General features: G+C 37.1%; 1 protein-coding gene and 1 long non-coding RNA gene across 6 annotated transcripts; one reads left to right on the top strand and one right to left on the bottom strand.

Annotated features, from left to right (window-relative positions):
* Positions 1–5,663: 5,663 nt before the first annotated feature.
* Positions 5,664–24,507, bottom strand: SRSF12 (serine and arginine rich splicing factor 12). Of its 5 annotated transcripts, none has more exons than XM_053904658.1 (5): positions 24,085–24,507; positions 15,409–15,513; positions 13,978–14,081; positions 13,680–13,821; positions 5,664–8,345 (listed from the first exon to the last, which is right to left on the bottom strand). In XM_053904658.1, exons 1-5 carry the CDS (start codon positions 24,147–24,149, stop codon positions 7,976–7,978), a joined length of 786 nt encoding a protein of 261 aa, XP_053760633.1. In that variant the 5' UTR covers positions 24,150–24,507; the 3' UTR covers positions 5,664–7,975. The 5 variants fall into 5 exon arrangements, with proteins under 5 accessions (XP_053760633.1, XP_019298380.1, XP_053760636.1 ...); XM_019442835.2 differs by lacking the exon at positions 24,085–24,507 and adding an exon at positions 23,631–23,908; XM_053904661.1 differs by lacking the exons at positions 15,409–15,513; positions 24,085–24,507 and adding an exon at positions 14,936–15,044 and having other exon boundaries at positions 13,978–14,089.
* On the top strand, positions 15,508–18,240 carry LOC109263398 (uncharacterized). The gene is made up of 2 exons (XR_008422961.1): positions 15,508–16,256; positions 16,474–18,240. It is a non-coding gene; the product is annotated as an uncharacterized LOC109263398 (long non-coding RNA).
* Positions 24,508–26,020: the final 1,513 nt, after the last annotated feature.

The following is a 26,020-nucleotide window of genomic DNA, read 5'->3' as shown; positions in this document are numbered from 1 at the left end:
AGATTACTTTTCATATCCTTTGCAATTATCTTGGAATTCTAAATTAAATACGCTGAAATGTAGAAGTAATGTTCCTAACACCCAGGAACTGTATTTATCAAGTTTAAACTTGTGCTATAACCTCAAATAGAATTACAGTTTAAGATTTATAAAAGGTGTTGGTTGCATTTACTGAGGGTCCATTGTTGAGATCTTAGAATTCATTTTATCTTTTTTGTTTGACTGTTTTGAGGGAGAGAGAGAGAGAAAGAGAGAGAGGGAGAATCTTAAGCAGGCTTCATGCCTAACGCGGGCCTCAATCCCATGACCCCAGGATGATGTCCTGAGCCAAAACCAAGAGTTGGACACTTAACCGACTGAGCCACCCAGGCTCCCCTTAGAATTCATTTTCTAAAGCAGAATTTATAGTAATGTTCCCTTAGTGTAGAATCAGTGACACAAATGTAAAGTTCTTTCTGTTCAAGGAATAATTTATCATGCATTGTAGCATTAATTCCAGTCTCTGAATTAAGTAATGGTAGGAACAGAAAAAATGGGAGGATTGGCAGAAGCAACCTTCATGGAAAATTATATGCACCTTTGTCAAAGGAAGCTATATGGTCTATTCAAGCTCCATTTAATTAGATCATGTATCTTGAACATGTAGTAACTTAAAAGACATTGATAATAATAATGAAAATACTTCTTTAGTGATTCACACAATAATAGCCTTTATGGATAAGAAAGGATTCAGGGAAGTAATTTTTCTAGTCCAATATATAAAGTGGCAGAAAATATGTGGTATTTTATATCTGGTTGTAAAGATAAGAGATACTAATGAAACTCCTCCATAGCTACTCCTAAATTATTACAATTAGTTCATTTATTCTAAAATTAGAAATTATCTTGATTAGTTGCCAAAACCAAATTACAAATGGGTTCTTAGCAGTCTGGAGTCTTGGGGAAGGTATGGCACGTAGAAAACATTTTGATGACTTTTGATTATTTCCAGCATGCAAATGTCTTATTGAAATTGAACTCAGAATTGCCTTCCACAGTAAGATCTTTTTTTTCTTTTAAGGTTTTATTTTTAAGTAGTCTTCATACCCAACATAGGGCTTGAACTCAACCCCAAAACCAAGAGTTGTGTGCTCCGACTGAGCCAGCCAGGTGCCCCAACAGTAAGATCTTTCAACAGGAAGATATTTATTATATACCGTACTTAACAATATAGAATCATAGAGAGCTTTGGTTCTTCCTATCAAAACCTTGGAGATCTACAATTACAAGGGATCATCTTGCTATAAAATAAGGGTTATCAATGGTTGAAATTATCCTTACTCTTTAAGCAATCATTTACTGCTCTCGAATTTTAGAATGAAAGGGTTAATATCAACGATTGGATTGCCCTTTTCCATTAGCTTTCCAAAGGTCCTACTCATTGTGCATTCCTTAATCATCTGTGTCTATTAAGTTCCTGTAATCTGATGCTTGAGACCACAACCTGAATTTCCCAAGAAGAATTAGGTTTATAAAGTTACTCGACCGTTTTCTGATCATTTTTTAGCTAACTGAAATACTCTATGAACACTCCAGTTTTCAAAATTTTACAGTTAAATTCAACATAATTGGAAAATAGATAGATATACTGTATATATGTAATATATATAGCAAGCAAGTACAATCTACTGTTAATTATAGAATTTAGGTAGTTGGTATACGGGTATTCACTGCAGAATTATTTTTTTACTTAAGTTTTGTAACAAAATGTTAATAGAATTGGGTAACATGAAGGCTGCTCTACTAGTTCATTCCAACATTATATGTAAGTTGAGTAATATGCCAATAATTCTAAAAGCTTACACGTACCATACAGGACAAATAATCTTTGAGGTTGTAAACTGTACATCTCTGGTTATTTTTTCTTTGCACTTTCAAATAGTCTGGTTAGTTGGTTATAACACTTCTAAAAGAACAACTCTAATTAATGATAAACACCAAAGCCTTTGTAAATAAGAACTGAAAGATTAGAGAGAGGATAATGTATTTAAGCATTGGCTTATTTGGGAAATCTGACAGTTGACATTAATGTTAATATTGACATAAATGTTAATGCTTGAAGAAAGTTTAATTAAGGGAGGATGAAGAGGTAGATGGAAACTACATAAAGATTCTGAAGGGGACTTATAACTGTCCATGGTTTGAGAGCAAAGTTAAAGTATCTACAGTGTAACAACTTTAAGAAAAAATGTATAACTCCCAAAAGAGAAGAAAGGAGATGGCTGAAGGTCTGGTTAGCATTGAAGTGACTTGGGAGTAGGAGGGCAAGGGAGTGTAAAACTCTTAACTCTTGGTTGGTTCCTACTCTTTAAACCTTTAATGCTGAATTAATACCAGTGGTGCCAATGGAAAGCTAAAAGTATTTAAAATTATTCCTTAAGAGATATAATTCCACTTTTAATGACAGACATATTTCAGACAAAAACTGCCACCTTTTCAGTCAAACAAAACCTCTTAAAGAGCATCAGTTATATTTGACTACTAACAGGCAGCTTAAAGCTCTGTATAAAGTACTTTTCATGAGATATTTTAGAATAAAAAATTTTCATGTTTTTAAGTGGTATTTTTTTAAAAAACTCATTTAGTAGATTATATGTTAAGAGAGAATTACAAAGTATAAAACAATGCCAAAAATGGTTCGACTTTATATACCCATTAAAAATTGTACAGAATACCCTAACAAAACCAGAACATTAGTATTCTTAATTCAGCTACATTTAATATTTTAAGGCCAAAATTTGAAGGTTTAGTGACAATGAGGAGTATCAATGCTTTTCTGCAAGGTTCTTTTGAAATTATATAAATATTTCACAATGTGTTAAAGTAACCTTAAATAACAATCCTTCTCATTTTTTTTAAAAATTTTTTTTTTTAACGTTTATTTATTTTTGAGACAGAGACAGAGCATGAACGGGGGAGGGGCAGAGAGAGAGGGAGACACAGAATCGGAAGCAGGCTCCAGGCTCTGAGCCATCAGCCCAGACCCCGACGCGGGGCTTGAACTCACGGACCGCGAGATCGTGACCTGAGCTGAAGTCGGACGCTTAACCGACCAAGCCACCCAGGCGCCCCCTCATTTTTAAAATAATAAGATTGCCTATAGGGCACCTGGATGGCTCAATTAAGCATCCAACTCTTGATTTCAACTCAGGTCTTGATCTCACAGTTCATGCGATCAAGACCCATGTGGGGCTCTGTGCTAACAGCGAGGAGCCTGCTTGGGATTTTCTCTCTCCTCTCTCACTCTCTGCCCCTCCTCTGATTGCATGCACTCTGTAAGTAAATAAATATTTTAAAAATATATAATATTGCCCAGACGAGTTTGACCAGTTTTATAGCTTATGTCAATTTTGAAAAGGTCTTCAACAGACTACTGTTCTCAACTTGTAAAGTATTATTTTCACAAAGTAGATACTGCCTCACCAACGTAATAGGAATGATTCTTAATCCCTTCCCCTCAAAAAAGCCATTAAAATTTATTTACTTAATATTAACTTACTATTAAAAGAAGTTGGCTATCACTTGGGGCTTGGAAGACTATTTTATACTGAGATTTTTCTTGAAATTAAAGTCAACAGCATTTTAAGTCTATAGTATTAGGATAAGCTAAGAAAACTAGAATGTAGTTATTTCTTTAGGAAACAAGTGATCATCATAGCAAAGAATTCTGGTTTTCCTCAATCTAACTCTACTATGCCCTTTCTAAAAAGTGCATAGGATTTAGGCATTTAGTTCATAGAAGTACACTCATAAACTAGAGTAGTAATTTTGCTTTGTGTTCCAATTACACTTTAAAAAAAAAATTTTTTTTTTAACATTAATTTTTGAGAGAGAGAGCACGAGAGTGGGGAGGGGCAGAGATAGAGGGAGACACAGAATCCGAAGCAGGCTCCAGGCTCCAAGCTGTCAACACAGAGCCCAACATGGGGCTCGAACTCACGAACCGTGAGATCATGACCTGAGCCAAAGTTGAACACTTAACCAACTGAGCCACCCAGGCGCCCCCCAATTACACTTTTTTAAACATTTTAATTTCTTTTTTGAGAGAGAAAATCTTAAGGCTCCACACTCAGGAAAGAGCCCAATGCAGGGCTTGATCCCATGACCCTGGGATCATGACCTGAGCCGAAATCAAGATTGGATGTTCAACCAACCGAGCCACCCAGGTACCCCAAGATATCCTTGATTTTAACTTGTAATCTATTTACTATAAACATGTAGGTTGGATACGGTGTTTTAAATTAAATGAACCATATACTTAAAATCACCTACTTTTATAAAACAGTAACCATCTATCTACTCACAAGTTGGTACTATTTCTTAAGTTCACAGTTGCAGTATATTCCTAGAATGTAAGACTCATATATCCCTTTACTCTAAACAGAATAAAAACATTATAATTTTGGAGGGAAAATACTACTGATGCGGTATAATAGTCTGTTTCCTATTTCAATCTTTTTTCCACAGGATTCCTTTAAGTAAAAAAAAAAAAAAAAAAAATGGTACATCATTATTGTATTGATTAGAGATAAGCTGAATCAACCTGGAATATCTAACACTTCTGTCAGAGAATACATTTCTAAAAAGGCTTATTGATTCAATTATCTTTATATTCAATTTGCTTAACTTTATAGGTATACAAGACATACATTTTCCGGAGGGCCTAAACTGACCTCATAAACCAATGCCAGAGTTCATGATATGATCATAAATACCCCCATTCATCAAGGGAGTGATTTCGATGATAAGGTGTATAATCCTCATGTAATACTTGAAAGTGTCTTCTAGTTATCTGTAGATAAGTTATGAGTCCAAAATCCCTATCTCACTGAACCACTGGTCCTTAAATTCTTGGGAGTCATTGACTTGTTTGAAAATCTACAGGGGATAGACCTAAAGCTTTGGTTCTACGATGCCAAATTAACATCTCTGCACCAGACCATACTGCTTAAGTTACTAAGTATCATGTTGAGGGTAGAGTTTACATATATATTCAAGCCCCTAAACATGGGGCTTGAACTCACCACCCCAAGATCAAGAGTCACATTCTCTACCAACTGACCCAGCCAAGCGCCCCTAACTAGCATATATTTATCTACATACAAATACTCCCAAGTATTCTGTTTGGAAAATACTTAATTTTTAATTCTAAGAAATTACAATTTTAATATAGTTTAGAGGAAGTGTAAAAGTATTTCTAAATACTTCCTTTACATTTTTACTCATTTTGCCTTTTGCAAAAAAGGGATGAGAATAAAGGCAGACGTCCTTATTTGTAATATAATGGTATGTCTTAGAATAGTTATATCTCAAGTAAACATTACAAATAATAAAGTCTTGAATTTATTTTCATTTAAAAGTAAGCTAGCCCAGTGACAAAGGTTAAATCCTAGGGTCCAAATAAAAAATCTGCCATATTCCACTGTTTGCAGCTACAAAATATCAGCTGCTATATGGAAATTATTATTCATGAGGAGAAAGAAAACAAGCAGTTGTAGTGGCCATTTTTATATTATTTGACATTAACTTATCCTCCGATCCTGAACAAATGTAGATAGTGCCCCTATGCTAAACTTGAGAAGTACCTAAGTAAATATATTATCGTTAAAGAAAATGATCACAGATGTGTAAAACATTTGCTTTATTAACAATCTCACCCATAAGTATCCTCCCTTAAATGGTTCAAGAAACAATGCTATAACCAAAGTGAATCCTGAATAGAGATATACCCAGAAGACAATTTCTCAAGGAACTAGCACAAGTGTCGATTTCCACTAAGACACAGAACCCATTTTCACTTATAATCATTTATTTTCCTAATTCTATTTTCTCCTTTCCCTCTAAACATTATCTTAGTTTAGCATATTATCCGTCAAAGACTTCTTCCAAAAAGCATAACAGGGAGAGGCAGTGTGGAGTCCAGCCACCGACGACTCCCAAAATCTAATAGCTGTGTGACCTAATGCAATCACTGAACCTCTCTGCATCTCTCTTTCCTTATCTGCAGTGGTATTTATCTCATACAGCTGTTGTGATGATGAGTGAATCATATAAAACTTATAAAGCAGTGTCAAGTCAATGCTCAAAAAAGTCTGAACTATTATTCCAGTTTTTCCATCAAATCAAATAGGATCCTCCTAAGAAGACTAAAGATTACCATGGAAAACCAAATCAGAGGTAAATCAAAGGATAAGCATGTTCAGAAACACTGCCATATGAAAAAAATAAAAACAAGAAAAAAGAAACTGCTGTATTAACTTTTTACTAAGATATAATTAAATGAAAAGTAAAGACACTATAATCAATTCTTACTTAGCATTTCAAATGACTGCGTATGTGTGTGGATAAACCCAAACATTTATTCAGAAAATATAAAACATTACTATTAATATTTGTTTGTTCTTTCTTTGGACTATCCTTTAGATTTTCAACAGTGCCATGTAATTTTATAACTAAATTTTATTACAGCTGAACACTTCAAAGAGTTGCAGTTTTGAAACAAATTCTACTATGATTAGAGAAAATGTATCCAGAAAGTACTGTACAGTATACATGAATTTATGGTACTTGTCCAAATATCACCAGCATATTATTTTGTAAAGTTGTTTCTTACATAGGGTCTAAAACGCAAAGAAAAATGGAATTTGTATTAAAAAAAAAAAAAATAGAAGCAACACTGGCTTCTATACGCCAAAAATAGAAGACAGATTTTTCTTATGCACTCTAGATACAAATATTAACTGTATGGACTGAGAACTTTTAATTTTCAATATAATTCAACAAAGTACACAAGTAGGACTCTATAAATATATTCCCTATAGTAATCATATGCAAAACCATTTTATCACAAATACTACCAAAACCCTCTGAAAAACGTAAACTACAAACACATTTTTAAAGAAATTCTCAGTTTTAACAACTACAAAAGCAATAATAAAGTTATTTGGTTTATAAAAATGAAGGGCAGTGTAAAGTAAATCTGAATACCACAAAGCTTTATAGAGGATGCAATCTTGAATTCCTTACTACAAGTTACTAAACACTTTCAAAAATAATAGGACTTATTCTACACAATTTAAAGTCTTGAGCTAGAGCTCTAAGAAGAATTCAGTAGATGAAAAGTAGGTATGTAGAAATCATGTTATAAAATATGATTTTTATACAAAATGTACCACTACTCTTCAAATGTATAAGGCTTAATATGAGTATTTTTGGATTATGAGTGCTGTATACAAGTTTTAGAGTAGTCTCCAACCATTCAAAATTCAGTATTTTTTATATGTTTTGATATTTCTGAAGTGAATGAACACAGTACAGGATGTAATTTAATGTCAACTTTATACTGTTCCACATGGTAAAAATAAAAGCTTTTTTGAGCTCAGGAGAGAATGTATCTTTTGAATTCTTGATCTCTATATAGATTCTTCTTTCAGGAATGTCAGAATTTTGTAATATGAACTAATAGCCACTAGGAATTGGTCCAAGTTTAAAGAGAAGATACAACAGAGACATAAGGTGTCAAATAGTTTAAGTCTTCCCTTTGCAATTATACAGTCATTATTTTTTACATGAAAGTAAAAGTGCTTTAAAGTAAAAAATCTTTATGTAAAATGTATCAGTATTACTAATACTTAATATCCAAGTAGAATTTTCTACATTAATTTCATTTTACCCATTTCTTTTGAAAAGTACCATTCTGCCACAAGGTAAACAAAAAATGGTCCATAAAATGGTGACATCAGACACATCATAATTTGTGGTATGGGCCCTTTAAATTGAGACCAAATCTTTATTAACCCAAAGCTAGAGAGACTTTATTTGTTGCACATGCCCAAAGTAACTCACATTTTCTATAAGCCTTGAAGAATTTTTATTTAGCATAATGAGAGGTTTAATGACTTATATTCAAGACTATGTAGCACTCTTCTGCTGCTGTTCACCAGCTGTTTTTATGATGATAACTCCGAGATCTGGAATGTGATCGAAAATGAGAGTGTTTTGCTGTTTGTGCTTTAGCTTCAGAATTGGTATACCCCTTGGGAGATTTACAAGGGGATCTTGCTATGGAGTCAGAATGTCTTCCATGTGATCTTGATTTGGTTCCTGAGCTAGTCTGCTTTTGAGGTGAACTTGATTGTGATTTTCCTATTGACTTGGATCTTTTTGGTAACGACTTGGACCTTGACCGTCCTCTAGAACCAGAATTCCTTCTTGGAGTTCTTGACTGCCTTGCTGAGGTAGACCGCCTTGGTAGTGATTTGGAGCGAGATTTAGATTGGCTATAAGAAAATCGCCTGTGTCGAGACCTGCAAATATCCATAATGTTAACAGTATATATTTCACACAAAAACATTTAATAGGTTTAGAAACAGCAACTTTAGGAATGTATACATTTTACCTAATATTAGTTATGATTTCACTGGATAAACTAAAAGAAACAATTTTAATTTTGCTATGCATGCTTTTAGTTCAAATGTAAGTACCAAGTCTGTAATATTTGTTATACTAGAATGTATGACCAAAAGATTTTTACTTTGCTAGATTTATCTCATGATACAGGTCAGTTCTGAAAAATGCCCTGCATAATAAATCTGGGTTATACAACTCCTAAGAGGTATGAAAATCTGAAGGGAAAAAAAGATTAAAAAAAAGAGAGAAAGTAACTATTTAAAGTTTATTAAATAATGCTTATAAAAACCAAAACCAAAACCAAATGCAGGACTTTTGAATCCCACCATGATAGAGCAACTTGTATTAGACTAATCTTCCCACGGAAAACAGCTATATAAAGAAGCTAAACAACATTTATAAAACAACTGTTTAAAGGTATTAGAGAATAACCAACCAACCCTAGCAGAACTTGAGGGGTTACAAACCATGGCTCTTTTACAAAGACCATGTTCCAAATGTTGGCATGGTGGAACTGAACCCAAACAGAAAATGGCTATTTGACTAAGCATATTAACAGACAAATTAGGATTCAGGACTACCAAAATGGTTGGGACTAAAGAGGCAAAATCTCAGAGATGAGAAAATGGCAGTCAAGAAATCTCCTAAAATTTGCCTACAAATTCTCTTCAAGTCACTGGCCATCTTTTAAGCTGTGCACATAAAGGATGAGACTCCTAGAGGTCAAGAAAAAGAGCAGTTGGAAGATTCAAGAATCAAGATGAAATTCTATCAGACACACAGTGCTGGGGAGAGAGGCTGGAGTTCAACCCCCAAAAGGTCAAAGAGCCTTGAGTAACAACCCAGGCTTTCAATTAAGAACCCAGAAGGGCCATATCCTACCGATCAGTCTTAACAATGCCTCAAACAAGCCTTGAAAAGATCAAGGTGATCTGCCAATACTCCTCCACCTACTAGAAGAAACTTCCTTTGGAGGATATCATCCAAAGCACTGCAAGTTTTCATCGACGATGTCCAACATCCAATAAAGAAATCCATGAAATATGTCAAAAATAGATAAAAATGACTAAAAGCTAAGGAAATACAAGACAAAAAAAAAAAAAAAAAAAAACAGACCCAAAGTAATTTGGATATTGGCATTATTCAGACAGGAATTTTTAAAAATGACTATGACCAATGTCCTATCAAGAAAATAAGAAGACAGGCAAAACAGATTAAAAAATGGAGAAGTTCAACAGAATATTGGAATCTGTAGAAAGAAACAAATGGACATTTTAAGAACTGAAAATATATATCTGAAATGTAAAAGTCACTAGATAAATTTAACAGCAATCAATATACAGAAGAAAAAGTGAACTGAACTATAAAACAGATTATTAGAAAAACATATATACTGAAACACAATGAGAGAAAAGGAATTTTAAGAAATCCAGAACAAAGCCTAAGAGATATGTACACAGTCACACAGCCAAAAAGAAAAAATGGACGAGGCAGAAGCCATATTTGAAGAGATAATAGCCTAGCATTTTCCCAAACTAATGAAAAGCATCAACTCACAATTTCAAGCAGCTCATTAAACCCTGGAGAATAAGATACATTACCTGTAAAGGAGCAACATTAAGACTGACAGCTGACTATAAATATCAAGAAATGATAGAGTAATTTTTTTTCTTTTGCTTATATAACAAAGGTTTTATTACTTTAAGTAAAACTGTTAACAAAGTGATAGCTTTCCCAGTCGGCTTCTTAATGCATTTAACAAGTAACATTCTTGATAGAATAATTTTCTTTAAGTGTTTATTTTGGAGAGAAAGAATGTGAGTAAGGGAAGGGCAGAGAGAGGGAGACAGAGGATCGAAAGCAGGTTCCATGCTGAGAGCGCAGAGCCCAATGTGGGGCTCGAACTCACAAATCGTGAGATCAAGACCTGAGCTGAAATCAAGAATAAGACTCAAGTGACTGAGCCACCCAGGCGCCCCACTAGTTTGTTTTTTTATCCATATCCACTAAAGACAAAATAAGAGACCTCTTTTTAGTCTAAGATAATAGCACTTATACTGTATTTACTTATAGTATATGTTAGGCTTATACATACACTACTTCATTCATACGCATGCACATATGCACACACAAAATCTGATCCTTATGAATGTCATGAGAACTAGGTAAGATTTGCATTCTCTATAATTTTACAAATGGAAAAAACTGAAGTCAGAGAGATCAAGCAATGATCTTATGATGAGTACAAAGCAAAACAGCATTGTTACAAGAAGATGTGGTTCTTTCTATTCCTGATACTTCATGATGATTTGGGATAATTTATGGACATTTTTTTTTAAACTATAACCTATTTTTTAAATGTTTTATTTATATTTAAGACTGAGAGCACAAGTGGGGGAGGGACAGAGAAAAAAGGGGACAAAGGATCTGAAGCAGGCTTTGCAATGACAGCAGTGAGCCCTATGTGGGGCTCAAACCCACGAACTGGGAGATCATGACCTGACCGAAGTCAGACACTCAAACAACTAAACCACCCAGGCGCCCCAATAGACATTGTTAAATTTTCTCCAGCTAAGTGTTATACTTTACTTTTACTAGGAGGCATAAAATGATGTGAATATTTGCTGTTTTTTGATTAATCAGGAGAAAAACTGGTTAACTATGGCTCTAATACATTTGGGAAACAACTGACATTCCTAATGAATAAAATGGGCAATTTACTTTTCTTTTTTCTTTCACAAACTTGTCTTCTTCACAAGGGCCAATGGATATTATTAAGTTACAACAGTTGTTGCGTTAGGCACAATATTATACCTCCTTTAATCTTTGATATAAACATCATTCATTTAAAAATAATAAATAAATAATTCATTCATTTTATACATACCACCTGTATCATTCTAAACTTATGCTAAAATATATATGTATAGTTTCTACATATGTATAGTTATATGTATACATATATATAATATATATGTGTATAGTATATAAATATAAAATTCATAGTAATGTAAACTGTTGAACATTACTTCCTTATATCCTCCGTAAAGTCAGAAGCAGTACCACTGTTATCAGTGTGGCTTTCCTATATATAAGGCATGTAAAAGTTTTTTAAAATCTTGATTTGCTTTCACTATGTTTTAAGTTCTATAAATATAATTTTGTATTTTAAATATAGAAACTATATATCAGAGCTAAATCTCAAATAATGAATCAATGGGAAAATGGCTTTCCCTTAGCCACGGACAAACTTGACTGTTCTCCATAGATGCAAAGGAGGTTTTATATTCTTATACTATCAGAGAAAATATGATAAAAGAGATCATGTTCCAGATAGGACTGTTTCTAAATATTTCTTCACCAATCTCGGTAATGGCTCAATCCTGACTGGGTTTTCCTGGATTATAAAAGGTGCTTAGGGCTTCCTCCCTGCTTCATGCCTCCCTAAGGATGGGCCAAATCAACATATTTTTTCACACACAAGGAGAAGTACTGAACTGCTACGTAAGATCCTAGAGCCCTGACAGGGCCATATTTTCTAGCAATCAGGATTCCTGGATATTAAAAACTCATAGAAGGTAGATGTAGTTCTCACTTCCTATCTTTGACTTCCACTTGGCTGGAGGGATTGGAGTCAGGTCACTCCACAGTCGTGTTTTTAAATCTGGGAACCTGGGGCAAAGATTAACTCTCTAGCTCTGGTACATATACCATACACTGTGCTTTTTCTTGGCTAGGCTCTTGGAGTTGAGGAACGGAGGGATCAGAGTGAAAGTGAGCAGCCCTGGTGATCTTTGATCTTAAGTTATATGGGCCTATATAGAGTTTAGGTGTACTACATGTGGCCCAGGAGTGCTCTTATTTCTCACAGAAAAAAGGATATTCGTGTAAATGCTGATCATTTTTTTTACATTTTTTAAATGTTTATTTATCTTTGAGAAAGAGAGATAAGGATGAGCAGGGGAGGGGCAGAGAGAGAGGAAGACACAGAATCTGAAGCAGACTCCAGGCTCCGAGCTGTCAGCACAGAGCTGGATGCAGGGCTCAAACTCATGGACCATGAGATCATGGCCTAAGCTGAAGTCAGATGCTTAACTGACTGAGCCACCCAGGCACCTCTCTTTTTTTTTTTTTTTAAAAGTAAACTCTACACTTGGCACCTGGGTGGCTCAGTCGATTAAGCATCCGACTTCGGCTCAGGTCATGATCTCATGGTTTGTGGGTTCGAGCCCCGTGTCAGGCTCTGTGCTGACATGGACTCTGCTTGGGATTCTGTGTCTCCCTCTCTTTCTGCTCTTCCCCCACTCATGTTCTGTCTCTCTCTCCTCCAAAAATAAATAAACATTAAAAAAAAAAAAAAAAAGTAAACTCTACACCCAACATGAGGCTCAAACTTATGACCCCAAGATCAAGAGCAAGAGTTGCATGTTCCACTGACTGAACCCCAAAGCTGATCATTCTTAAAGAAAATTTACCTTAAAATTCTACATGTCTATGAAAAAATTACAGCACTAAAACTCAAGATAAATACAATTATTTAAGAATTTAAGAATGCTAATACAATTTCAGTTATTATTTAAATAACTTCAAGTTAATTAATTTTCATTGTGTTTTACTATTTTTTTAATTATTTTTTATTATTAGTGATTTACTATTATTCTAACAGAAACAAAGTCCTGGCTAGCAATATAAATAACCTGCAAATATCTTTTTCTGAAAAAACTTACTATTTTCATGTCTTCTTAGAATAGTACCATACTTATAATTTGTTTTTGAAAATAATTTACCTTTTATAAATATATTGATTTACATTAATTTTAAGTTCAATCTCCTGTCACAAGTGATTATATTTCTTATGAGTTTTTAGTCATCCCGAACTTAAATTCTTAATTATTCTGTTCAGTTAGGAAAACTTTATTTTTTTTAATTCCACTTTATATGTCAAGTATACATTTTAAAATTTTTTGTTTTTTCTTCAGTACATATTACTTTTCTATTTAAAAAGGTTAAAATTAAGTCTGTCATGAAATAAAAACACTGGAAGGTACCCAATATACCCAAGTTAAATAACAATACACTTCAAATAGAGAAGAGCATATCGTTTTTAAAAAAGTTGACCTTTATGTATATTAAACAAAATGATTCTGAGGCCTGTTTTTGAAAACCCTTTAAAATGTTTTCCAGAAAAAGTAGAAAATTAAGTTTTCAATCCTCCTGTATTTTGTACTCACTCTTTAAGGCTATCAGATCGTCTCCTATTTCTTCCCCATGAAGAGCTTCTACTTCGAGTTCTCCTTTGGCTGGGGCTTCTTGACCGCCTATGATCACTTGGAGAACAAGGGTGACGTTCTTTTGATTTCATTTGGCCTGGTGCTAGAATATGAAATAATTTATTACCTGAAAACCTCAGTAACAGCTATTCAAATAGTATTCTTTTCTGAAAGAATTTAAAATAAAAAAAAAAAAAATCTGTCAGAGCTAAAACTCATTCTGCTGAATAAACAAGATCTAATGTTTAGTCACACTTACTTTTTCGATCACCTTGTGCAAACTGTATTTCAATTTGACGGCCACATACCCACTTTCTATTGAGGTTATAAAGAGCATCTTCAGCATCGCGAACATCTTCAAATATGACTAGCTGTTAAGGATACTTTGAACGTCAGATATCAAGTAAAAATATTATTTTTATAGAATTATTTACATGTGACATGAAATTAATAGGAAAAAACAACTCCAAGTTATTAAGCTCATATATATATATATATATATATATACACACATATATATATATATAAAATCAGAAATTTCACTTTTATTATGAAAACAAAATGTCCCCTTATGATTTAGAAGAATCCATCTAAAAGTAAGAACAGAAACAAACGTGTAACTACACTTCTAATGCACACATTAGTGTAGCTGCAGTATGCATTTATAATGTGAAAGAACATGTTATGAGAAAAAAATAAGTCCAACACTGGCTAGGATTAAAAAAAAAAATTGTTTAGGCTCTCCCTTCTTTCAGGTAAAAGATTCATCAGGTTTTTCATCATACAGAAGCCTTTATTCTGAAATTATAATTACTCTTTCACTAAAAGGCTTTTTGATTATGACATTTAGGAAAAATTACTTACTATAAACAAAACTGCAAAGATACATGTAACTTAAAATATTACACCTTTAAAAATGATATTTACTTTTGAACCTACTATTTTAAAATACTTTTATGTTTTTATTACTTGGGATATAATTATAAAAAAAACACAAAAGCAATCTGTGAACATCTGGAGTTACATATATTGGTTTGTAATACCCCACTAAACTTCCTTACCTACGTAAATTATATATTAAACCTGACTAAAATGGAAATAAACTATAGAAAATGACTAGCTGTTTTTCAGGAGGTTGTTCACGGGTTTAATTTTTTAAAAATAGAAAACAGAAAAAGCTCAAGAAACGCAATACAAAATGAGACTTTGGCAATTACCTCAATGTCACTTGATCTTGAACCTTGACCTTTACTCTTTAAGGCTTGCAAGATGGACTTTATAAGAGACGCAGAACCAACAAAATCAGACTTGGCTTTGACTCTGGAACTCTGAATAAATGTAGGAAAGCCGAAGTCTCAACCTGGTGTTGGCTTTGTCTTTTGCTTGATAAAGACTTCCCCTCTTCCAGGTCTTTATATCTGTGTCCACCCTCCCTCTTTACTCCTTGATGCTTGAACTTTAGGTGCCTTTTTTCTCGCCTGCTTGGTTTATGCTTGGATTCTAGCTAACAGGTTGGTTCAAACTGGGGGGTGCTTGCCAGCTACTGTGGACTGCTTTAGATTTTCTGAGATAGAGAAATAAACACATTTAATTAGGCAATATTAATCTCATAACATATGCTCCCGAATACACATGCATATCTGCACAGATATACAGTACATTCATATGCACACAGTAAAACAAAGGATATTGAACATAAGCAAATCCTCTTGGGCGGCGGGTGTAGAAGTCAAGTGGAATGTAAACGTCTACTATAGGGCCATAGCGACCAAACTCACGGCGCAAGTCCTCAGGCCTGAAGTGTTTTAGAAATAAGGCAAAGAAATATGAATAGCTGGATTAAAATATTTTGCCTACGGAAATCCAGTTGAAACCTTCAAAAGAAAGTATTATCTAGACCAGTATTATCTAAAATTGTCATAATAATCACCCAGGGTTTAGGAAGGAGGAAAAAAGAAAGCAAATCCTCAGGCCTCACTTGTAGAGATTCTGATTTAAAAGATCTGCATTAGGGGCTGGAAATCTGTATTTTTATAAGCACTCCAGGTGGCTGTTCGGATTGGGGAAAAAATGACCAAGGAAAGTTATTATCCATCTTTGAAAGTGACTTTTATTAAAAGATATTTCAATTGTCAATATAAAAAGTTCTGTTAACTATTTCATTAAGAACACATTCATTTGCCTCACTATAATTTCACGTTTATGTTAATTTTGTTTTCAGATGGCAAGGATTAGCTGCTAAAGAAGTCCTAAAATTATTTCTCAGGCTTTAAAGAAAACTGTTTTACTATTAAACATAAAGCAAAATAACTACCATATTCTTAAATTTGATAAGTATTTTTAAGCCTCCTATATGCCTTCTACTGTGACAGGTACTAAAAAGGGGACACCAAAGGAATATTTAGCTTATTTGTCTTCATGGAGCAACAACTTAAACTGAAGAGACAAAATACTTAGCATTTATAGCTGACAATTAGAGTACATTTACAATCCAGCTACTGTTCACCTTAATGCTAACAATTTTATGGTTGTTTAAAGGTGAGGGCACAGGGGCGCCTGGGTGGCGCGGTCGGTTAAGCGTCCGACTTCAGCCAGGTCACGATCTCGCGGTCCGTGAGTTCGAGCCCCGCGTCAGGCTCTGGGCTGATGGCTCGGAGCCTGGAGCCTGTTTCCGATTCTGTGTCTCCCTCTCTCTCTGCCCCTCCCCCGTTCATGCTCTGTCTCTCTCTGTCCCAAAAATAAATAAAATTTAAAGGTGAGGGCACAGACAGATGAATTCACCTAAGGTCAGCAAGCCAGCATATGATAGAACTAGAATCAAACATCCACAACCTGACACTCGTCTGTGTTCTGAATCACTGCACCGTACTGCCTCATGGAGATCTTAGAGATTCAGCATCAAGCTATGAGCACAAAACGTGGCCCAGAAGAAATAAAAGTCCTTCAAAACATATTATGCAGAAAGAAGACTCAAAGATGACTGCAAAGCTGCTAGCTTGGGCAAATGGAAGAAAGACAGTGTCCATGACAAAAATGAGATCGCTGGAAAAGAGAAGTTAGATTGATGAGGGAGGAGAGAGGCAAAAGAAATGCTGGATTTGAGGTGATGGCCGAACATCCGTAAGAGCTCGGTAAACAGGGGGCCTGGCTGGCTCAGTAGGTAGAGCATGTAACTCTTGATCTCGGGGTTGTGAGTTCGAGCCCGATGTTGGGTGCAGAGATCACTCAAAAAAATAAAATAAAATCTTTAAAAAAAAGAGTTATGTAAACAACTGAAAATTATTATTAAATAAATTTATTTTCCTTTCAAGACTAAAAGTCAGTGATTAAAGCTAGAGATGTGAATTCACCACACAGTGCAACTGACATGACATCCTTTATTTTACTTTTTTTCATTTAATACTTATTATAAAATGTTTAATTGTCTGCCTTCCCTGAAACTATTATCTTTGGAGGGTAGTGACAATGTCTTTCTTTCATTTACTCATTCAACAAATATTTACTGAGCACCTACTCTGGCCAGCCTGTAGCGATGTGATGGAGAACAACATTCCTGCTGCCACAGAACACAAGACAACAGGGTAATGACTCTCAGCCATTCCTGAGTATTAGAATCATTTGTGAAGGAGATGTTATAAAAACAGGTACTCCAGCCTGATGCATTAACCTTGGACCCAATTAGTACTTCCCCTGGTGGGCCCCAGGTAGGTTTAGTTTTTTTAAGGGTTTCACAGGCAATTCTGAGAATCAGGGTTGAGAATCACTTTTAAAGCAGGTGTCTTCACCAGTGTACCTTAGCATCATTGCTTGGCACAAAGTAGGCACTCAAAATATTGAGTTACCATTTAAGAGTCAAGGAGAATGAGAATGAGAGAAGTTACCTTGCCCAGAGGTACATATAGCCAGCAGCAAAGCTAGACTTCAAATGAATTTTCTGAGGCAACCAATCCCTTCAACAAATGTGAGTGCCTGACAGGAAAAGGATCCTAGATGGTGTAATGGAGGCTGGGGCAATGTGTGTCACGGAGGCTTGGAATCCCAGAAGCCAAGGGTGACAGAAATCTGAAGAAGCCAAACTTCCAAAAGAGCTGGCTCCCATTGTCACCACTGCCACAGCTATTAGCTGTTGTTTTGCTCTCATTTATTTTTGTATTTTTGGTGTCATCTATTTTGACATTCAGAAAATAGAGAATACAATAAACACTTATGTATCCACCAAGATTTAGTATATCTCAATATTTGTCATCATTTTCAGTGATTTTTTTAGAAACAAGATGTATTATTCTACCTTAGAGACAATCATTGGTGTTTATTATTCCTCTGCATAATTTTGTATTTTTACTGTAAATTAATATATCCCTAATTACATGTTTTTGTATATGTCAAACTTCATATAAATGGTATCAGACTATTTATATAATTTTACTCCTTCTCCTCCCTTGAAATTTCTCTATGTAGCCCTAGTTCACTCATTTTAACTCTGTATTGGTATTATCAATAAATCACAATTTACTTATCCATCTTTCTGTGGATAAACATTTAAGATGCTATCTGTTTTTTAAACTGCAAACTATGCTGCAGCATATGTTATGATACAAGTGCCATGCAGAGCTCTGCTAGATTCCTGGGATGCATCACAATGCAACTGGTGGGCCGGAGAGCACGCTGATCTTCAGCTTCTACTGAACTACATGAAGAGAACTACATGTTCTCCAAAGTGACCAAATCAATCTATACTCCTCAAAACCTACATAAGAATTCCACTGCTCCACCTCCTCATTAACACTTTTAATTCTTATCATCCTGAAGCATATAAAGTGAATGGGTATCTTAATGTTTTAATTTTAATTTACCTAACAACCAGTTAGGTGCAACATATTTTCATGTGTTATGGGTCAGCTGTTTCCTGTTAATACCTACCAGCAGTATTTCTGGGTTAAAGAAGATGTGTAATTTTTATATACTGTAATTTTTATGAAACTGCCACAGTCCTGCAAAGTGGTTGTGCCATTTTATACTCCCACCCACAATGTATTTCAGTTAGGCTAATCTTTGTTAGCACTTTCTAGTTGTCAGATTTTTGGTTTTTTTTGTTTTTTATCTTAGCCATTGAAGTGGGAGTTAGGTGGAATCTCACTGTGGTGGTTTTTTTCGGTTTAATGTTTATTTATCTTGTGAGAGAAGAACAAGGGGAAGGGGAAGAGAGAGGGAGAGAGAATCCCAAACAGACTTGGTCGCTGTCAGCACAGAGCCCTGCATGGGGCTTGATCTCACTAACAGTGAGATCATGACCTGAGCCTGAATAAAGTTGGATACTTAACCAACTGAGCCACCCAGGAGCCCTCTCACTGTGGTTTTAATTTGCACTTCCAAATCACAAATGATCTCAAGCACTTTTTCATGTGCTAATTTTCCTTGTGAAGTGTCTGTTGGAGCTTTCTGCCCATTTTTTTTTTTTAATTTTTTTTTCAACGTTTTTTATTTATTTTTGGGACAGAGAGAGACAGAGCATGGACGGGGGAGGGGCAGAGAGAGAGGGAGACACAGAATCGGAAACAGGCTCCAGGCTCCGAGCCATCAGCCCAGAGCCTGACGCGGGGCTCGAACTCACGGACCGTGAGATCGTGACCTGGCTGAAGTCGGACGCTTAACCGACTGCGCCACCCAGGCGCCCCGGTTTCTGCCCATTTTTAATGTTTGTCTCTTTTACTACTGAGTTGTAAAAGTTCTTTACATATTCTGAAAAAAAGTCCTTTGTATTGCTTTGTGTATGTTTTGTGAATATTTTCTCTCAGTCTGTAGCATGACTATTTACTCTCTTAATAGCATTTCTTAATGAACAAGAATTTTAAATTAGAGAAATCTAATTTTTCAATATTCTTTTTTCTTTTATGGTAATTGCTTTCTTTGTCCTATAAGAAATCTTTGCCTATCCCCAGGTCATAAAGACATTCTTCTATGTTTTCTTCTAAAAGCTTTATTTTGTTATCTTTTCCATTTCAATTGATGATCCAGCTCAAATTGTGATGTGAAGTATAGGCTGCAGTTCATTTTCCCCAGTATGCACTGTCCATTTGTTGAAAAGATTTTCCTTTTTCCTTTTTCCACTGGTACCTTTGTTAAACATCAGCTGACTCTGTAAGTGTGGATTATTTATGGACTCTCTATTCTGTTCTATTAATCTATTTGTCCATCCTTAGGCCAATATCACACTGTCTTGATTACTATATATTTTTAGTAGGTCTTATGTCAGGTGAGTCTTCCAACTTCAGTGATCTTTTCCTAGATTATTTTGGCTAGTCTAGATCCTTTCCATATCAATATATTTTAGAATTAACTTGTCACTTCCTATTTCATGTATTTTTCAAATTTATTTATTATTTTTTTTAGTAATCTCTACATCCAACATGGGGCTCGAATTCACAACCCCAACATCAAGAGTGGCATACTCTGACTGAGCCAGCCAGGTGCCCCCAGTTTCTATTTTTTTAACAGCCTCTGATCAGGAACGTCTTGAATCTATAATATAATCAGTTTGGGGAGAACTGATAACTTAGCATTTTGTTTTCGAATCCAAGAACATGGTATATCAATTTATGTTGTCTTCTTTCTCTTGGCACTATATTGTAGTTTTTTGTGTAAAGGTTTTTATTACATGTTTTGTTGTTGTTCTTGTTAAACTTATTTCTGTTTTTTTGATACTAAGGCAAATAAAATTGTTTTAAATTTTTCATTTTCAACTGTTTACTGCTAATATATAGAAACAGATTTTTTGTAAGTTTATCTGGTATTCTGATAACTTACTAACTCATTACTTAAGGTTTACATAAACATGTCACCTAAGAATAGGGACAAGTTTTGCTTCTATCTTTATAATTTTTATGTTTTTTATTTATTTTTCTTCCCTTGTTACACTGGTTAGGGCCTGCAACAAAATGATGAATTGAGGTTGTAAGAGTGGGCATGTTTGGCTTGTTTTGATCTTAGGGGAAAAGCATTCGGCTTTTACCATTAAGTATCTTGTTAGCTATAGGCTTTTCATAGGTACCCTTTATTGGGCTGGGGAAGTTCCCTTCTATTCCAGTTTGCTGACACTTTTTCTCATGAATCTTGCTGAATTCTGTTTAATGCTTTTTCCGTATCACCATCAATATCAATATAGTCTCATACACACTGTAACCAAAGAATGCTACTAATTATGTCAAACGAGGTACTTGACGGTTGCTTCCCAACCTAACATGATGTTATGCATCAAAATGAGAATGTTATATTTGGGATTTGGACATTACTTTGTTCCATTAGAAAACTATATCTGACATTTAAAAAAAATTATTCTTCTACATAGTGCAAAAGCAAAGATATTAAAAGTAATATTCTTCCTGAACCAGATCTTGTTTCACCAGTGAAAAGAAAAATAATACAAATTAAAACAGCATGAAATGTATTTTAAAATTTTTTTTTAAAGTTTAAAAAAATTTTTTAAAGTAATCTCTACACCCAACGCGAGACTCAAACCTATAACCGTGAGATCGAGTCACATGCTCCACTGATTATGCTAACCAGGCACCCCTAAAATGTATTTTTAAGTCTTTCTTTAGTTTTTTTTTTTTTTTTTAAACATTTATTTATTACTGAGAGACAGACACAGAGCATGAGCAGGGGAGGGGCAGAGAGAGAAGGAGACGCAGAATCCGAAGCAGGCTCCAGGCTCTGAGCTGTCAGCACACAGCCCGACACAGAGCTCACAGAGCTCGAACTCACAAACTGTGAGATCATGACCTGAGCCGAAGTCGGTCACCTAACCAACTGAGCCACCCAACCGCCCCAAGTCTTTCTTTAGTTTTGATACTCAATTTCATTCCAAAAAAAATTTAAGCTAAGCTATAATACCTTTTAATGTCTTGTGCTTTATGGCACATATTAAAATGGCTACTGCAAAGAAGCATTCAAAAAAATTTTTTTTTGTTTATTTATTTTGTGTGAGAGAGAGCACACGGGAGAGGGAGACAGAGGGAGAGAGAGACAATCCCAAGCAGGCTTTGCACTGTCAGCACAGAGCCCAGTGTGGGGCCTGAACTCACGAACCATGAGATCATGACCTGAGCTGAAGTCAAAAGAGGGTGCTTAACCGACTGAGTCACGTAGGTACCCATTTTTAAAATTTTTTAAAAGTTTGTATTATTTATTTTATGTGTGTGTGTGTGAGAGAGAGAGAGATAGAGCACGCACATGGGAGGGGCACAAAGAAGTATTTTAAATAAAATTTGGCTTTGTTATAGTTGCCATATTACCAGTTAACTTACACTGCATGCCACCCTGTGCAAAAAAGCTTTTAATATAAGTTACACGTAATGATTCTACCTTCACAAAACTATTCAGCAGCTGGGCAATTTTAGATAAGAAACTTAATTTCTCCAAGCCTCAGTTTCTAATCTGTGAAATGGGATTAATAAAGAACATACATTACAGGGTTATTGGGAAAATCTAGTAAGATAATATATGCAAAATGTTTAGTACAGTGTTTAACACATAGTGAATACTCAACAAATGTCAGCGATTATTATTCCATTAATACAAATCTAGATGATTGCCCCCAGTGGCAGTACTAAAAAGTGGTGAAAAAACTGGAAAAAGAAATCAATAAATCTCAATTTTCAGTCTTGATTACTCATGGTGGATTATCTAGATCAGAAAACATGTGTCATGTGATGTGTTTTATTTGGCCTTAAGGTGTGCTGAAACATAAAACTGCCAATATTTTACAGCTTTTAAATCTACAAAAACAGGAATCTCATATAATTCAATTAAATAAATGCCAGCATTTTGGAACAGAGTTTACACAAACACAGGTTTCAGTTTCTTTAGAAAATTAGGACTTTGTGGCAACAAGTCCAAATGTCTATGTAGTAATTAGCTGCAGCTAGTAGTACCAGTTGCCATCCCCTTTATATGGCATGAGTTCTTTTCTATTTGCTACAATCCACACCATCCTATTGTGCCTTATAACCCAACAACTTTACTCATTCATATTACCCTGGCTAGCCCCTGTGGCTACTGGAACTGGAAACCTCTCTCTCTCTCTTTTTTGTAGACACACTAGAGAGACGAGATGCTTATTTAGATTCAGGTGGTCTTTAACTGTGGGATTTTTTTTTTTTTTTTTTTACTCTACCCAAATTATAAATATTTGTTTTCTATGTATTGATACACAGGTTGAGAGGAGAAATATAAACACACGCATCTTTTAGATGTCATTAAGGTATATTAACCCACACTCTATAATTGTGACATACAGAATAGTAGGGATCAAATAAAAAAATACTGAACATTTACTCCTCAAAGGTAAACGACAATGATAACTCCAGATGGCTCTGGAGTCAAGGGCTCCAATATTTGAATATTTGAAGCCATTAAGCCCCAGTTAAATCATTAAAACTCTTAAGCTTCAGGTTTTCCTTGTGTATTATAAAGATGATATTGCATACCTAAAAAGGTTGAGCGGCGAATAAATTAGGTAAAACCAGTGAAATGGAAACGTCTATTTATGCCCCTATCCCACCCTCTATCATTCATTCCCTCTGGCTCCTGTTAAGGGAGAAAGTGCTTTATGATGAAGAGGTCATTCCTTAATATTTATGTTTAAGCACTATGTAGGCAAGAATTCTCAAGGCGGGGAGGGGGATGTGTGGACCGAGAGCATCTCACTGGACCAGGGAAGTCTATCCAAACCGTTATCATGGGTGTTTACACTGCACTCTGAACTTTATAGAAAAACATAAATCTCTTTCACTGAAGCCATCCTTTGTATTGTGCAGCAAAATGTAACCAGCATCCCTTGTAAGTAGACCACACTCAGAGAACGGGAAGAGTAAGGCCCAAGGTACTACGCATTATTTTATAATACGTTCTCACCATCCCCAATTCCTCTTCATCTAGGACACAAGACGCGCAGCTTTATCGGGGCACGGCGACAAAGGAGTCGAATCGCAGGCATTGGCCCGAGGGAAAACACTCTCGGCCAGGGGCGGGGAGGCACCCTGGCTACAGGGAAAGCAGAAGCCTGCGCGCCGCGGGTCCTCAAGCAGAGGATGGGCACCGATCTCCCGGGTGCGGGGCCCGGCCCCGGGGGTGCGCTGCGCCGGGGCGGAACGCCGGCCGGGAGAGGGGAGGCGCGAGTCCCGCCCCGGCCTGGAGCAGCCCGAGGGTTCGCACCGCTCCCGGGAAGGGCGCCTCCGCGGAAAGCACAGGCCCAGCCAGAGGCCGGGCAGGCGCCGGGCACAGCCGGGGGCCGCGACCCGGCTCCGCGACGCTGCCGTTACCCGGCCCCTCCCCCGCGCGCCAACCTGCGGCCGCAGCCGCCGCTCACCTGGTGGCGTCTGCGACGTTCCTGACGAACAGGGAGGTGTTGGGGGGCCTCGTGTAGCGCGACATGGCCGCTTCCTCCGTTGCCTTTGGGCCTGCCCGCGGCCGCCAGGCTCGCTCCGTTTCTCTCAGTCGCCGCTGCCGCCACAGCAGCTCCGCCGGCCCCCGGCGCGACCCCCTCCCCTCGGCCTCGGCCCCGCGAGCGCGCAGCCGCAGAGGCGGGCGCGGGGCGGGGGGGCGCTGCGCGGCGCGAGCTTGTCCGTGCAGACCGCGCGGGGGCGGAGCCCGAGCCGAGGGGATCCGGGGAGGGGGAGGCGCGGGGTCCTGAAGATCCAGGGAATCCGAGGAGGGGGCGGTGCCGGGGTCTGCCAAGGTCCGGGGGGGGCGCTGTGCGGGAGTCCCGGGGTCCGAAGAGATCCGGGGAGAAGACGGCGCGGGGTCCCGCAGACCGAGGGAATCTGAGAAGAAAGGGGCGGCGCAAGAGAGGATCTGGGAGGGGGCGGTGTGGAAGGGTCCCAGGTTCCGAGAAGATCTGGGGATGGGGCGGTGCCGAGGTACGCGGGGATCCGGGAAGGAGGGGAGCTTGGAGGCTGGAGTCCGAGGGGTCTGGAAAGGGGGCGCTTGGGGTCAGAGAGTGTCAGGAGGGCGGAGGCCAGCGGGGTCCTAGGAGCTGAAACTGAGGCGGGGGATAGAGGATCCGGAGAGAGGGTGTTGGGAGTCGTCGGAGTGGGTGGTCGTGAAGGTAGAGTTCAACTGCTGAACAGCCGATGGCCCGTGGGGCCTTCATCCTTACATCCTCAGCCCAAGACCTTGGCACTAGTTCCGCCTACGGTTCCTTTAGCCCTGAGCCTAATAAGGCTTTAAAATTGTGAGGATTCGGGGGTTTTGTTTGTGTTTTGATTCTTCACTTAGGGCACACTATTCAGCTGTGGATACATTCATTTAGATATTTACTGAGTGCCTACTATGCACCAGGAATGTGTTAGGTGTGGGATATAGCAACACTACAGGCCAAGTCCCAACCCTTATTGTGGAGAGAGGGTGCAACAATAAACGAATGAACAAATGAGGACGTGATGTAGAAGAAAGCAGTGAAAAGGCAGTGGCAATTAAGCAAATTAAAAATTTTTTTTAAATTTTTATTTGCTCTGGAAGGAGAGAGGCAGAACGTGAGAGGGGGAGGTGTGCAGAGAGAGAGAGAGAGAGAGAGACAGAATCCGAAGCAGGCTCCAGGCTGTCAGCACAGAGCCCGATAGGGGGCTTGAACTCAAGATCTGTGAGATCATGACCTGAGTGAAGTTGGTTCCCCAACCGACTGAGCCACCCAGGTGCCCTGGTGATTAAGCAAATTTAAAGTATCCTCCTTACCTTGCTCCAAAATGTAGCCCAGCCCTTTCTAGTTACACTTCTGCTTTCAGGTTTACTCTTCTCATTGGCATTACCCAGCACTGTAACAAGGTAACTTGTTAATTATTATTTTTATATGTTTCTGTTTATTTAGTAATCTCTACACCCAGCATGGTTGCTCGAACTCATGACCCCGAGATCAAGAGTCATGCACTCTTCCCACTGAGCCATCCGGGCACCCCCAGGTAACTTATAATTATTGATAACACTCCTTTTTATTCTCAGAAGTGGTAGATTTTGGAGGATAAATAATAGGGTGACCCTACATAGCTCAGACTCAAAGGCTGTGAGAGTTTCCCAAGGTCTAGAACCGCTTCTGGAACAGTGGCCATTCGTTTAAAAAGGAATTACTTTGGCACAGTAGGCACAGGACTACACGGAATATAAAAGGGATGAGGAGGTGTGGTCAGCGTTCCTAGTCTCATAGAGCTTACAATTTGGTAGGGAGGGAGAATCTAAAAACTAATAAAGACATAGACGATGACAAGGGCTGTGGTAAGAGCTCTATGCTGAAGGAGAGGGGACCTTATAGT

The sequence above is a fragment of the Panthera pardus genome, unplaced genomic scaffold (genome assembly GCF_024362965.1).
Source record: "Panthera pardus isolate Hobbes unplaced genomic scaffold, ASM2436296v1 HiC_scaffold_17, whole genome shotgun sequence".
In the NCBI taxonomy this organism is placed as follows: domain Eukaryota; kingdom Metazoa; phylum Chordata; class Mammalia; order Carnivora; family Felidae; genus Panthera; species Panthera pardus.
Note: the sequence above shows the minus strand (reverse complement) of the source record. Positions and strands in the feature narration are given on the sequence as shown.